Source organism: Chelonoidis abingdonii, chromosome 3, assembly GCF_003597395.2.
Source record: "Chelonoidis abingdonii isolate Lonesome George chromosome 3, CheloAbing_2.0, whole genome shotgun sequence".
Classification (NCBI taxonomy): domain Eukaryota; kingdom Metazoa; phylum Chordata; order Testudines; family Testudinidae; genus Chelonoidis; species Chelonoidis abingdonii.
Window position 1 is genome coordinate 128,731,799 of NC_133771.1, and position 15,309 is coordinate 128,747,107.

At 39.1% G+C, this 15,309-nt stretch overlaps 1 protein-coding gene across 7 annotated transcripts in view; it reads left to right on the top strand.

Annotated features, from left to right (window-relative positions):
• QKI (QKI, KH domain containing RNA binding) overlaps nucleotides 1–15,309 on the top strand; it is a 332,733-nt gene that overhangs the window by 206,752 nt on the left and 110,672 nt on the right. For 3 of the 7 annotated variants that reach the window (XR_012655572.1, XM_075064094.1, XM_032767738.2), the window contains exon 4: nucleotides 2,177–2,221. The exons of the other annotated variants lie outside the window; for them this stretch is intronic. Coding sequence is in view for 2 of the 3 variants with exons in the window: in XM_075064094.1 (XP_074920195.1) it covers nucleotides 2,177–2,221 (45 nt within the window). In the remaining variant the exon portion in view is untranslated. The remainder of the gene's footprint in view (nucleotides 1–2,176; nucleotides 2,222–15,309) is intronic. 7 annotated transcript variants of the gene reach the window in all.

A 15,309-nucleotide genomic window follows, 5' to 3' on the forward strand; every position in this document is an offset into this window, starting at 1 on the left:
AAACTTGACCATACAGTAAGTGGTATCAAAAACACAAAGCAAAGAAACTGGAATAAGAATGAGTGTCTTTTCCCTGCTCTAATCTATTTCAGTTATAGGAATCTTAAGAGTTATTAGTAATGATGATAGGAGAATATTTTCAGACAGAATTGATTTGGTTTTTTTAAACTGAATGTTGTTTCTGAAGGTAACTTGCACAGAATTTTCTAAAAAATTGTACTTATTCCCTTTTTTTATACTGGTTTTATACAGTATTTTTGAAAGGTTAAAATTCATCAGACTCTTGATCTAGCTTCTGGGCCTAGTGCTTCTTGATGAAATTGTAATATGAATATGTTTCTGTATTTGGTAGTACAACTCTTAACTAAATTGACCCTTAGATGTCATCACTTTCAGATTTAAATGCAAAGCTCTTTTATTTGGCTTAACTTTGCCACAATACATTTTTCACTCATACATAGACACACAGTGGCACTTAACCGCTCTCTCAAACCAAATAGTAGTAGTAATAACCCCTTCCTTATACCCTGTAAACTAATCAAGTTAATTTTCCTACAGGCTGGCAAGGATAGAAGGGATTTTTTTTCTATTTTTGAATACTTGAGAGATTCTCAGATACCACTATATGAGCACCCGGATAAACCAGAAAGAGTAAGCTTCTCTCTTATAGAACTGTTCCAGGATCAATGTACCATTTCCCCAAAGAGAGGGGGAAATAAACACTTGTGAAAATTATACAAGTTTTCAACTCTAGCTTTTTGAGACAAAATGGCTTTATATTAGCTTAGAACATTGCACTTTTCAGAATTTAGCTAGAAATTAAACTGTTCTGAGTAAACATTCAGTTTCTTAAAGTTTGGTTTTATTTCCTGCTATTGTGGAAGTTAGTTGCAATGAAGTAGAGCTGGAATGAAAGAAAATCGTATTTTTGTTTCCTGAAGATTCCTTTTATTTCTCCCTGCTCATACTTTTGTTTTTTTTCTTTTCCTTGATTTCTCTAGGAGTAATTACATTTCATGCCTTCACTCTCTGTTTTGGTTAATACAAGTTTATGGAAGCAAGTACTAGAGACTTCTCTTAAAGCATTTTTCTAAGGGATTCCTGTACTAAATTTTTTCTGTCATGTTGTAATAAACTTTTTTTCAGGATAACTACAGTTTTTAATGGGCAGTTAAGAGAGGCACTTAATGTTTTTGCTACTAAGAGTCAAATCTTCTAAGACGCATTTTAGCGGCATCTGTTTGAAGAACACTGATGCTTTAGCATTATACTTCTTATGCAAGGGTATATGATCAGTGTTTTCAATGGATTATTGAGGCACCAGAAATAACTCCATAGTTAAGGTTGCAGCTGTCCTCTTACAACCCCTACTTTTACCACCATTCTATAACTTTGGCTTGAATTTCCATTTTAGTCTAAAAATTGGCAGATTGCTCTTAGAGGCCAGAAATGAAATTTTTTGCTATATTTCAGGGAAAATGATCAAGAAGCTGGTTTTTTGGTTAACGCCAGTACATATATGCAAAATTATTTTTCTTCAAAGAAAGTTTAGTGAACAGTGAAAATACGCAGTTTGGGTGCCTTTAGTCAACCATATCATGTTTCTTCCTTTGTCTCCCATTATCACGTTTTGATTGAAGGTAACCTGCAAAGGATATTTAAAATTGGGCTTGTACTCTTTCTTGTTGCTTTATGTATAAAGAGGGCCTGAAAGTGATTTTAAATATTTATTTTCTGCTTGCTTTTTACCTTAAAAATATCAGAAATGTTCTCACTGGTTTCCCCTGGTTTTTCTAGAGGACTTACAGCATGTTTCGAAAGATACATAATGTTAGCTCTTCCAGCTCAATTGAACGCACGGTGATATTGGAACTTTAACACAACATCCTTTCTCCAAATTGTTAATTAGACATTGAAGTGAAATATGTTAAGAAAACAAAATTTAAACAGTGTAACAGTCTCTTTCCCTTTCAATTGCTCAGTTTTCCCTCTTGGTTCTTGTGATGTTGTCTTGTAATTAGTTCTCCGTTCATCAAGGTGTCTTCTTGACTAGACAGGACCTGAATCTTAGTGTAAATAAGCAGAAAAAATCACGTTAACCAAACCTTCACACCTCTTTTAAACATCCTAAAGAAGCAAAGTAGGGCACAAGCCCAATGTTTTTTTTCCTTTGCAGATCTCCTTTAAGAGCAGAGGCAACCTTGATCCAGCAGTTTTGGAGGTAGAGGCAAGTAATTTTTTACTTTTTTGTCAAAATTTCAATATTTTTTTTCGGGGGGGTACATATAACTTGAAGGCCTAGTTTAAATACCTCAGACATTGTGTACACTTAGTATGAAGATTATATCTTTAGGTTTATTTAAACTTTTCTTGCTTACAATTTGTGTCTATGTGAGCACTTAAACTAGTGAAACATGTTGTAGATAATCTTTTTAACCCTATTGAATGTTATAGCCCATATAAGCATTCAAAAAAAGTTTCTAGATCTTTTCCTTGTGGCAGAGAGTCCTGTGGCACCTTATAGACTAACAAACATATTGGAGTATGAGCTTTCATGGGTGAATACCCACTTCGTCGGGTCTGTTAGTCTATAAGGTGCCACAGGACTCTGCTGCTTTTACAGATCCAGACTAACACGGCTACCTCTCTGATACTTTTCCTTGTGGGACCATCTTCAAAATATAAATCAATAAATGGAAATGTTTTATTGGGTTGATTTCCTCCTAAAATCAGTTATTTATGCTCCATACCTCCAGCTGCTGTAGCTTCTATCTCAAGTTTCAGCTTTTTAGATTATTTGATTTGTTAGTTGAAAATACACACTTCTGTAAGTAGAATTGCCTTTCCCCTTCAACTCCAACCTTCCTCTCAAGACTGCAGTGGCAATTCTTGCATTGCTGTATAGAGAAACTCAACAGTTCCTCCTATCCCCAATCAATGGTTAATCCCCTGGGAGGTGACATTTCTGTGGCTGGGGTTGGATGTCTCCTGCAGGCATTCTTGGGCCCTGATAAAGAGGGAGCTCTTGTGTCCTCTTTTTGCCACCCACAGAAGAGTTTGGGAATGCAGCTCTCTGTCTCAGTACCTCAGTCTAAACACTGAGCCTTTGGCTGCTTCCATGGAGTAATCTTGGGCAAAATGGAGTAGTTGCTGTTGTACTACTAACTACTTCAATTAGGTTGGCATGGCTTACATGGGTCAATTTGTTCATGTCTCTTTAGATGTGTTTCCTGTAATCTGTTTCCATGTATAATAAATAATCCTTTTGAGATTTCATATCAGTTGTAATAAAGGCTTTCTGTGTCCACCAGGGACGTACTAGTGTTTGCACTGTTTTTAATTTTCTTGTTCAAAGATGCACATGTATACATGACTTTTCATTTTCCAATAGCTAGAATGTCTTAACCTTTAACCTAGATGGACGTTAATTGACATCTGTAGGTCAAAGCGGTGAAGTATTTACATCTGAGTTTTTAGTTTCTTGAATTATTAGCATGCTAGAAACATGATGGAGAAAATAGTGAAAACTGTGAACTTTTATGTTTTGGCTCTGGTTCCTATTTCAGAGATTACTTCAATTTTTGACAGATACAGTAGAATTCTCAGGTCATAACAGTACAATGTAAAGATGAAAATAAAATGATTAACATTTAAAGTAAACATTAATCTTTGCAAAATACTGTGCAACATAAAGAATACTACTGAAAAATGACACACTAAACTTTTTAGCACTCATCTTGGTGTTTTATGAATGGAGGAATAAGTTTGTTGGATAAGTAACTTTTTTCTGTCTCTATATAATATAAAGCTCAATTGTTCCAGTTAAGCACAGCCCAGTGTTAAGGAGGAAAGTTTTGGGGAAACTCTGCCTCAGAATTCCACCTGCATGCCAGGAAGGTAGAGTGTTCGCTCCTATGCTGCTTTGTGGCATTCAGCTTAACCACTCCCATCAGAGCAGGAAGGAAGCTATCCCTGTGCTCATCTACTGAGTTGACTGCAGTTGTGCTTGGGCCTAATGCAAGCTGCAAAATGGAGGGACAAAGGTTCTAGTTAGCCCACTGTCCCCTAATTATCTGTGTACGGGCCAAGCACAATCTGGTCCACAGAAAGAAATTTCATATTTTGTTGTATAATAGTTGCATTAATCTTTTAATAAAATAGAAAAAAATCTGAATTTAGCATGTATAGAGTATAAATGAGGGCATACTCCCAATACATAAGAACGGCCGTACTGAGTCAGACCAAAGGTCCATCTAGCCCAGTATCTGTCTACCGACAGTGGTCGATGCCAGGTGCCCCAGAGGGAGCGAACCTAACAGGCAATGATCAAGTGATCTTTGTCCTGCCATCCTTCTCCATCCTCTAATGAACAGAGGCTAGGGACACCATTCTTTACCCTTCCTGGCTAATAGCCATTTATGGACTTAGCCACCATGAATTTATCCATTTCCCTTTTAAACATTGTTATAGTCCCAGCCTTGACAACTTCCTCAGGTAAGGAGTTCCACAAGTTACTGTGCGCTGTGTGAAGAAGAACTTCCTTTTATTTGTTTTAACCTGCTACCTATTAATTTCAATTTGGTGACCCTAGTTCTTGTATTATGGAATAAGTAAATAACTTTCCTTAATCCACTTTCTCCACATCACTCATGATTTTATATACCTCTATCATATCCCCCCTAATCTCCTCTTTTCCAAGCTGAAAAGGCCTACCCTCTTTAATCTTTCCCTCATATGGGACCTTCTCCAAACCCCTGATCATTTTAGTTGCCCTTTTCTGAACCTTTTCTAGTGCTAAATATCTGTTTGAGGTGAGGAGACCACATCTGTACAACAGTATTCGAGATATGGGTGTACCATAGATTATATAAGGGCAAAATATATTCTCAGTCTTATTCTCTATCCCCTTTTAATGATTCCTAACATCCTGTTTGCTTTTTTGACCGCCTCTGCGCACTGTTGTGGACATCTTCAGAGAAACTATCCACGATGACGCCAAGATCTTTTTCCTGACTCGTTTGTAGCTAAATTAGCCCCAACATATTGTATGTATAGTTGGGGTTATTTTTTCAATGTGCATTACTTTACATATATTCCACAATTAAATTTCATTTGCCATTTTGTTGCCCAATCACTTAGTTTTGTGAGATCTTTTTGAAGTTCTTCACAATCTGCTTTGGTCTTAACTATCTTGAGTAGTTTAGTATCATCTGCAAACTTTCTCCCCACTTCACTGCCTTTGCCCAAGTTGTGCTGTGTCCACCAACATTTAAGTGTAGTAACCTCATTGTGAAATTTTGACTGAGTTCACCTAAAACCAGAATGGATTCCTGAGTCACTTTCAGTAGACATTTTTACAAAACCTAGTAGTTTTACAAGATTCTGAAAGAGTAGAACTAGTGAAAATGTTCTTACAAATCTCTGCAAGTTTCTGCCAATAAAGGAGTACAGGAATACATGAGTTATTTAGAAATGTATTGCATTAATGTTTTTGTCTTTCTAGGAATCGCTGCTGATTTGTTCCCCTCTTCCATGTAGTTTTCCCATCCCTGCTTTGTCTGAATGTTGTGTCAGAATTCCTTCTAGCAAATACAGTTGATTAATGATTCCCTCCAGTATTAGTCAGTGCTGCTTCTTCAGTGGTCAGAGAAGGTTGACTTGAAGATACCACAGAAAGAAGTACCACCTCATCTAGGACCCAAGTTGTTTCTCATGTGGCAGCATTTTGTGCTAATAGACTGAAAAGCTCAACCTCTTTAGAGTCATTTAATTACCTGTTCTATATTTGGTTTTCCAGATGCAGAGACCATTTAGTAAGTTTGTGATTAAATACATTTTTCTCGTTGGTGTTATGGTGAATGTAATTTAATGCCAGATTGGCTGTTTAGGAGTAAAAGGTTAATTTTTTTTATTAACACACAACAAAATGTGATTTTGAGAATTTTAGGTATATGGCCTTTACCCCCTCATATCAGTTTATATTAACTAGTCTAAAGGATAAGTGTGCCATTTTGTCTTGGTAGCTTTGGAAGAATAATTATGTCTCATAAGCAACAGCTGTAGAGCTACTAACTGCAATTGATCTTGCAGGAAGCATGTTTAAATAGAATTTTACTTGATAGTACCATGTTAATGTACACTTGACTTAAAAGCAATTCTTAAGTTGAATTTCCCCCTGTTGATTATTGACTTAAATTCATGTAATACATGAGGGTTGTATGAGGCTTGCTAAGATCCCATTATTGACAGTACCCAAAACTGCAATAATTGGGTTCTCTGGGACCTAGACACAATACTAGTCATTTCTAACCCTAAAACACAGTGACTTGAAAATAAACAAAATGTTCAAATGGGATTTCACACTATCTGTTTTTATACTATAGTGTTTGGGCAGTATATGGGACCTGTAAAGAATAACCATTGAAATTAAAAATGTAATAGATTTTAAACCCTTATTCATGGGAAAGACTGTAATCTTATGTATCTTTTTTAAAAATATGGTACTGGCTAAGAGAGATGCAGTCATAGCCTGGCTGTAAATTTAGTGGCAAATAGAAAATCTGTAATGAAGTTAATACAGTATTTCAAGCATTAAAGAACCAGAAAGAGACTGATCTCACAGTCTAAAAATGTAAAATTATTTTAAAACCCTACAGTACTCCATTTCAGCGTTAGTTTGGCTACTATATTAATGGAGGGTCCAATCCTGCTCCCATTAAAGTCAATTACAAAACACCCGTTAAAATAGCACAGGATTGGGCCCTAAATTTCTAGCTAGCCAGGAATATCAGAAATATATTTCCAAACAAAAAAACTGTTAAAATGGAGTTAGGGTATGAGAGTATATCATTAGCTTAAAGGTATAAAAATCACAGGGATGTTGTCATTATCTGATAACCTGGAAATTCAGGGTTAAGTTTTATTCTTAAAAAATTCAAATATATCCAGATAAGAAATGCACAATCTAGGCACCTAGGCTACCTCAGTTTGGTCCTGTAGTAATGATTAGCATGCGATAATCATATAATTATGATTAATGCAGTTTAGTGGTTTTGGACCTAGATTAGATTAAAGATCCATTTCATTTGTTTCATATGTATTTTCCCCTCATAATGACATTCCAGAGTTGTTTGAGAGTTTTAAGTGTACTCTCAACCTTAACTCCATTTTAACGTAGTTTTTCCTCTGAGTATTTCCTTTGACTTTTTTTAAATTTCACCTGCAAACACTGAACAAGGAATCCAAAGAGTTACAATACCATGCAATAATTCTAGTAATTTATAGATACGTAGCATTGAGTTTCATTTTTAAGGAGAGGTTCACTAGTACCCCAAAACAGTGAAAGCAACCAGAGAGCACCAGCCAATTAAATTGAGCTTACAGTTGCTTTGTGTCACCAGAGTAGAGGAAAGCAGCTGAAGAGTATTAGTGACTCTGTCCCTTAATTTTGCCATTTACTGGGTGGGAGAGGGCTGTATTACTGAGACCATTGCTACGTGAAATGGGGCAGGAGGAGCCCAGCTCTTGCATTCCATGGTGTGTGTGCTTTAAGGGCTCCTGTTGTGAGTCAGTGGCACTGCTACCAAGAGCCTTTTAAACACAGATGCCTAAACTAGTACACAGTCACACTATCTTTAAAGAGCAGTGACAGCTGGGCCAGTTAATCTACTTATGCCAACTCTTGACAGTGTTCCCTCAGTGGTGTGGCTCCCTTTTACCACTGAGCCATTACTGCTAATAGAATTGCTGTGTGCAAATTAACTGTAGAGGAACTGGTGGTTGGGTGAGTTACCTCTGTCACAGTAGGCCCATTTAAGTGTTATCTAGGTGTTGACCTGTGTGTGTTTATTATGATAATGTAGGAATAACAGTTAGATACAACATCCGTTAGTTATATAGCTAATTACAACTTAATATCTTCAAACATAGCCTGTGCAAGAGATTTTAGTTTTAACTGCATGGAAATTTGAAGTATCTATGTTGTTCCATTTGTAAGTTAACTCAGGACAAAGAAAAGAGACAGATCCTAAATTTCTAAAAGGACCCAGTTTCTAATTCATAGGCTAACATTTACTTGTAAATTCTTAAATTAACTGTGTACTTGGACTAAATGCTGTAAATTTCAGGAAGATGCACTGTATCTTTCATACAAAACAGATGTTGAAATCCTTGCGTTAGACCTTGTCTACACTACAGAGTTTTGGTGGAAAAAGGCCACTTTTGGCAGCAAAACAGTGGAATTGCAATGGCTCTGCCACTTTTGGTGACAAAACTTCTCTGTTTTGATGACAAAATAAAACACATCGACAACAGGCATAAAGCTTTTTGCAGCAAACTTAAAGTGACAAAGCATCAGTGTAGGCACTGCCATTCATTATATCGCCATAACTGGCTTCCCCCAGTATCCCACAATACCTGCTGTGACCGCTCTGCTGACTGTTTTAAACTCTGCTGCCCTGCATTCCTGCTACACAGGTATGCACCCCTCCCATTTCAAAGCTCCAGGAAGTTCTGAGAGTTGAGCATGCCACTCAGCTCTGGCAGCAGAGAGCAAACCATTAAGGTGGAATGTGCTCTCTCCTGCACTACATAGAGGGAGGCAGGCAGGGATATGTGTGTGTGTGAGAGAGAGAGAGAGACTCCTGTGCTTGTAATCCCCCTGCAACTCCCTTTTTGATCAGGACTCCCGATTTGAGAATTGCTGGTCTCCCCCATGGAATCAATATAGTATAGGGTAAAAGCACACAAAAGACCAGATTTCACAGTTCATGCTGTGTGTTTCATGGCTGTGAATTTGGTAGGGCCCTACCCCTGAGGCATTGCAAACCTTTCCCAAAGCATCATGTGGCCTGTTGTATAGTGCACTACTCAGTGTTGATGCAAGAGCTGCCAGCATGGATGCACTCTGCGAACACAAGGAGCATAACATGGACATGCAGCAGAGGTTTAATTAAAGCTCTTTGATTAAACAGCATAATATTTGTCAACCAAATGCTGCAGTGTAGACATTGCCCCTTAATGTGAAAGTAGAACTCAGCTTTAAGTATGAATCACAACCAATGCCTCATTCTACATAAGTGCAGAAAGTCTGCTGATATTTTACCATGACATTTTGTTGTTCTGGCATCCATACTATTTTTTTAAGAATGATGTTCTACTTGCTTTTTAACTGTGGCAGTTTTGTAAACTTGGAAAGAACTTAAAAAGCATTACTTTTTTTTTTTTTTCTTGAACTGAAAGTGTGTCACCTTTTTGGTAGGCAGAGTTTTAAAAAAAACTGAAGAATTTATACATTTTTATAACCACTGAAATATAAAGCTAAGGATGTTAAGCAGAATTGCTAGTTAATTGGCTTAGCATTTTGTGAAAAAGAGAAAAGGGGATGAGGAGTTAAATATGAAGGATGGAGTACTGTATGTCAGATGTATCAAGCGCTGAGGGTCTTCACGAAATTAAGAAGACTAAGACCTGTCCTTTCTATGGCATTTGGTGAACTAGACAACCTTTGCTGTGCTTGGCACATCCCTGTACGCAACCCGCTACTTTCTGATTGCAGTTCACCTCCCAAGAAAACAGAAGAACAGACACAGGAAAGTGGGCACCAAACATCTTCTACATGTCTGTTGCTTAAAACCATTACCTAGGCACAAGCCCGAAACAGTCGGCACAAAGCTACGTGAAGAGTACACAGTCCTTGGATGTGATCAGCTCATGGATGAAAGACGGCTGGTTGACGGTGAGCAAGATGGAGGTTATTTTGCTTGGCAGTGGAAAGCACTTTGAGAGTTTGTGGCCATGGTTCAGTCTCCTTTGGCTGAAGGTTTATATCCACAGTTGGTCAATTCAGCCCATAGCTTAGGAGTTCTCTTGGATTTCACATTACATGCAGCATTGTCAGCAAGTAATGCTTTCTACCGTTTCCAAATGGGAAGGAGAGTCTGTTCCACCTTGGTGGATGATGACCTGGCCCCAGTAATACATGCATCCCTCACCTCCTGCCTGGAGGTCTTTAGTATACCTGGGCATGAAGTCATAAGCCATTAGGATACTCCCTCTAGTAGCAGTGCATCTCCTCAGCAACACAGGTTACTGTGAGCACATCATGCCTGTCTTCCATTTTTTACACTGGCTTCCCATTGGATATAGAGTCAAATTGAAGGTCTGAGTTTTACCTTCAAGGTGTTTTAATGACCTGAGCCCAGAATACCTAAAATCACCTAAAGTTCTGGGATGAGGAATAGACTTGGTAACTCCTCAGGGTATGTCTACACTATGAAATTAAGTCAAATTTATAGAAATCGTTTGTTAGAAATCGCTTTTATACAGTCAATTATGTGTGTCCCCACACACACAAGGCACTAAGTACATTAAGTCGGTGGACTGCGTCCACAGTACTGATGCTAGCGTCGACTTCTGGAGCGTTGCACTGTGGGTAGCAGTGAGTAGCTATCCCACAGTTCCTGCAGTCTCCGCTGCCCATTGTGATTCTGGTTTGAGATGCCAATGCCTGAGGGGGCAAAAACAGTGTCGTGGGTGCTTTTGGGTACATGTTGTCAGCCCCCCTTCTCCCTCTGTGAAAGCAACAGCAGACAATCGTTTTGCGCCTTTTTTCTTGGGTTACCTGAGCAGATGCCATGCCAAGGCAAGCATGGAGTCCGCTCAGTTCACCATCACCGTACATCTCCTGGATGCTGACAAATGTGGGACTGCATTGCTACACAGCACCAGCTCATTGCCTTTGGCAGCAGATGGTGCATTACGATTGGTAGCCATCGTTGTCATATTCCTGGGTGCTCTGTTAGCTGACCTCAGTGAGGACGGTCAGGGGCACCTGGGCAGACATGGGAGTGACTCAGCCAGGTCATTCCCATCTTCTGTTGAGCACCCAGGAGGAGATGATGGCTAGCAATCATAATGCAGCATCTTCTGCCGAGCACCCAGGAGATGACGATGGCTTGCAGTCATACTGCACCATCTGCTGCTAGCCTAAGATGTAAAAGATAGATGGATCAAAACAAGAAATCGACCCGATTTGTTTTGTGAAATTAATGGCCTGCTAAACCCAGGTTTTTTAGTTCAATCCTTGAGGGAGCCATTCTGTGTGACAGTTGTTTGTGTTTCTCCTTGATACAAAGTCACCCCTTTTGTTGATTTTAATTCCCTGTAAGCCATGTTGTCAGTCACCCCTCCCTCCGTCAGAGCACTGGCAAACAATTGTTTCGTGCAAAACCAGGCGAAGAGGCAACGGCAGCACAGTGATGAGGGGGATGTGATCGTAGACTTCTCACAAAATATGGGCCAGGCAATATGCAGATCATGCTGATGAGCTCTGCAAACACGCTAACCGAACAGGAAACTAAATTCAAAAGTTCGCAGACCTTTTCCTGTCTACCTGGCCAGTGCATCTGAGTTGAGAGCACTGTCCAGAGCAGTCACAATGGAGCACTCTGGAATAGCTCCCAGAGGCCAATACCGTTGAATTGCGTCCACATTATCCCAAATTCGACCCAGCAAGGCTGATTTCAGCGCTAATCCCCTCATTGGAGGTGGAGTAAAGAAATCGATTTAAAGAGCCCTTTAAGTCGGAAAAAAGGGCTTCGTTGTGCGGACGGGTCCAGGCTTAAATCGAGGTAACGCTGCTAAATTTGACCTAAACTCGTAGCGTAGACCAGGCCTCAGTAGACACAGTGGAACTTTTCTATCACAAGGATGCAAAGCTTTTCTTTGGAGGAGATGGAGCTTTCACAAGGCCATTCTGAGGTTGCGGAATGAACTCTTACAGGACCTAACGATCGTCACAGTTCACTATCTTTTACCCCCCAAGTGCTAGGGACACTTTGATCTTGCATTCTGTACCATAAACATATAGCATTATGTACACATTAAAAACAAAAACAAAACACTACATTATAGTCACTTTTCCCCTCATTGCTTAATGCACTACTGGAAGATGCTTAAATATTACAGAAATGAGGGTTTTATTACATACTTCTAGTACCATTGCTAACAGTACACTTAAATTAATGAGGGAAAAAGAACTGTTAAACACAGTTAGTGTCTTTAGCAATGAGCTCTTAGAAAGTATGTAATTCCCAAAGACTAGAACTTAAAATTCAGCTGTACTACAAAGTGGTAAAGCAGACTGAGAATTTGTGGGAATCATTTTATTTGAAACCTTAGTAAAGTCTTTAGGGTTCATAATAAATATATGAAAGATAACTGTTTTAATGCATTGTGTAGGTCATGTTAAACTGGAAGTTCATACAATTATATTTTCTTGTAACAGATTTATTGACCTATATATTCAATTGTAGATCCTAGCTGTTCAACTTTTACAGACTTAAAATAATTTTTAAAATGCCCTATTCTACATTTAGGGGATTTAAAAAACTTAATTACTGATCTTCATTGGGCTTCATTAGGTATCTAATGAATTAAGAGAATCAGAGTTGGGTGTGTTCAAACGAGCGCTGCCCATACAATATGTGGTGGAGTAGCTACTTGATTTCATTTATGGAGCTTTGCTAAGTAAATGTCATGAAGCTCTGCAGGATTTAAGCTTTTATTTAAAAATTTTTTTTTAGCTCTTGCGGCTGCAAAGTTAACTTTCTGCATGTGAACCAAGTGTGAGCGTATGGGCTGTTGTCTTCCAAAGTCTGAAAACAGATGGTTCCAGTTTATCTGCAGCTGCTCAGAGCTTTTCCAAGTAGCAGAGCAGAAAATGACCACAGTATTGTCAGCTTTGATGTTGCTTCTCAGATACATTGTTGTCCACAGCGTAACTGACAATCTGCTCAATTTGAGAAAGCTTTTAAGTAGAAGCTGTGGGGACAGTCAAGAGGAGAGGTGTAGATTACCTGAGATGACCTAAAGATTGAATTTCTCCCCAGAGTCCACAAACAGGTGGTTTGGATATATTTTTAAACACTTTATTTCTGTCTAAATAGTACCTTACAGCTCTGACATCCAGGAAATGTGACATCATCTCCCCTGGTTGACTATGGAGATTTGGGGAAAATGCAGGAAGAGAGATGGAGTGAAACAATTGTGATAAATACTTTGGGAGAGGCTGAGAACCACCATGACTCTGTGGAAAATAATATACAATGAATTAGCCTCTAATGTTTGCAACTCTGATACCCATCTGACTAGTGGGACTTCAGAAAGACCTCTACCTCTGTACCAACTCTCACTGAAGATCTCAAAAGCTCCTTCATAAGTTTGATGAACACCAGACTAAAGTTTCGAAGATCAGTAGACTTCCCCAAAAGGAATGCAGAGGTTTATAAACCACTTTAATGGCTGTTTCACTGGAGGTTGCTCAGGCATTGACTTCTGTTTAACAGGGACACAATAGTAGTAATAGATGCTGAATAAATCTTTGCAATTGCTATGGATAGGTTTGATAAATTCAGACTGGAGAATAACCAGAGCAGTTGAGACCAGATAAGAAGTCAAGTTTAAGTCTCTGCCTTGAGCAAAGTTTTTTTTAAACTGGTTCCATTTGGCAACATAACACTAATATAAGGCTTCCTGGTTTCGAGCAAGACTTCCTTGACCAAATCCAACACATACAAGCCATTTAGCCTTGGAAGGCCCTGCAGCATTACTGCCAGCTGAGAAAACTTGGGCTGGATGAACTAACCTGCCCTTCTGCAGGAACAGAGATCCTGACATAAGGGAGGAGTGAAGGCATAATCTTTTGACAGAGCTAGCAGCTCTGAACACCAAGTCTGCCATACTCAGTCTGGCATTACCAAGATCACTTTGTTCTGTTGAGTCCTTCAGAAACCTTGGAGATCAAAAGTGGAGGAATGTCATAAAGGTGTGCTTTCCCCTTCCCCCACAGGGAGGAAGTACCTTGTTTACTCTCATGCAAAACCTCAGATATTTGTAGTCAACAAATCTCCCTGCCTAGCCCCACCTGGCAAATATCAGACTAATCACTAACTGCCTGAGTGATAACTTGTGTTGATCTACACATGAGGGGCTGAAATCAATGGCTAAGGTATTCTTTACTCTTTCTAGGTGTATAGCTGTTGGGGTTACGTGGTTCCAGATGAATCATTCACGCAGATTGATTTGCTTCCTGTTACAACAGCAGTGAATGAGCTCTCCACATCTGATTAGATAGATGGCAACCATGCCATCTGAGAGTATTATCTGGCTCTACTCTATGCAGAAGAAAAGCTTTTGATTTCCAGTCTTATTTACATGAAGTCTCAATTCTTAAGGATTCCAAAGGCCATAAATGGTCAAAGCTCTTAGATGTGCTTCATACCTCAGATTGGAGGCATCCATGTCTATTACCAGCAGAGAACAGGCTGAAACAACAATTCTTTTAAGACATTATCTGGTACAGTTCATCAGAAGAATCCTTGACCTGCTGAGAATACAGTGTCATGCCTGGACTTTAAACATGTATGCACTAGACTTAACTATCCTTTCAAGAACTTCGTCCAGAGCTTTGCAGGAGAGAATGATGCAAGAAACCTGTAGGCCTCTCACTCAAAAATAAAACTTCAGAGGGCCTTCTTAATCTGGCAAGATCCACTGCCTGGATGAGATCCCTGAGTCAGGCAAACTAGAGACCTTGTGGAATCTAGAAGACCCCATGCAAAGTCCTAAACTTGAGTCAGAAGTAGGGTTGACAGAGGTATGAAAACTGAACATTCTATCAGTTTCAGGGTATAAGCTACCCTGCTGTGAGTTGTAGTTTGTATGAGTCAGTCATCTAGATATGGATAACTCTACAGACCCTGATGGTGTAGGTATGTGCCACAGCAGCCAGTTACATGATGGAGTTGTAGCTAGCCCAAAGAATGCTATCTTGCAGTAAGCTCTGCCCGCCATAAACGTGAGGTTTTCTTTGCTTCTGCCTTATCAAGATGTGGAATTAGTCTGTATAGAGATAAAGGACCTTGGAATAGTCCTCAGAGTTGAAACTAGGTATTATATTCACAGAAAATTAGTTTCTGTAGATATTTGAACAATAGTTGTTGTCATCCTTCTCTAGATAGAGTTCAGTCCACTATTTCTTTGGAAGTAAGAAAATACCAGGAATAAAATCCCTTTCCTTGCTAAAATTATCTTTTCTTGGAGTGTGGCATTGTGTAGACTCTATAGTCAGACCAAGAGTTTGAGAGATCTCTGCATATTCCAAGTCTTGGGATGTGCTGGCATTGCAGCCTGAAACTGTGAAATCCTCTAATAGCAGTATCCATTGGAGCATTGTCGCATCCTTTGTTTCTCCTCTGATGGTTTCAAACATTGGGAGAGCAAGGCTAGAAAGCGGTAGGAGGGATGCAC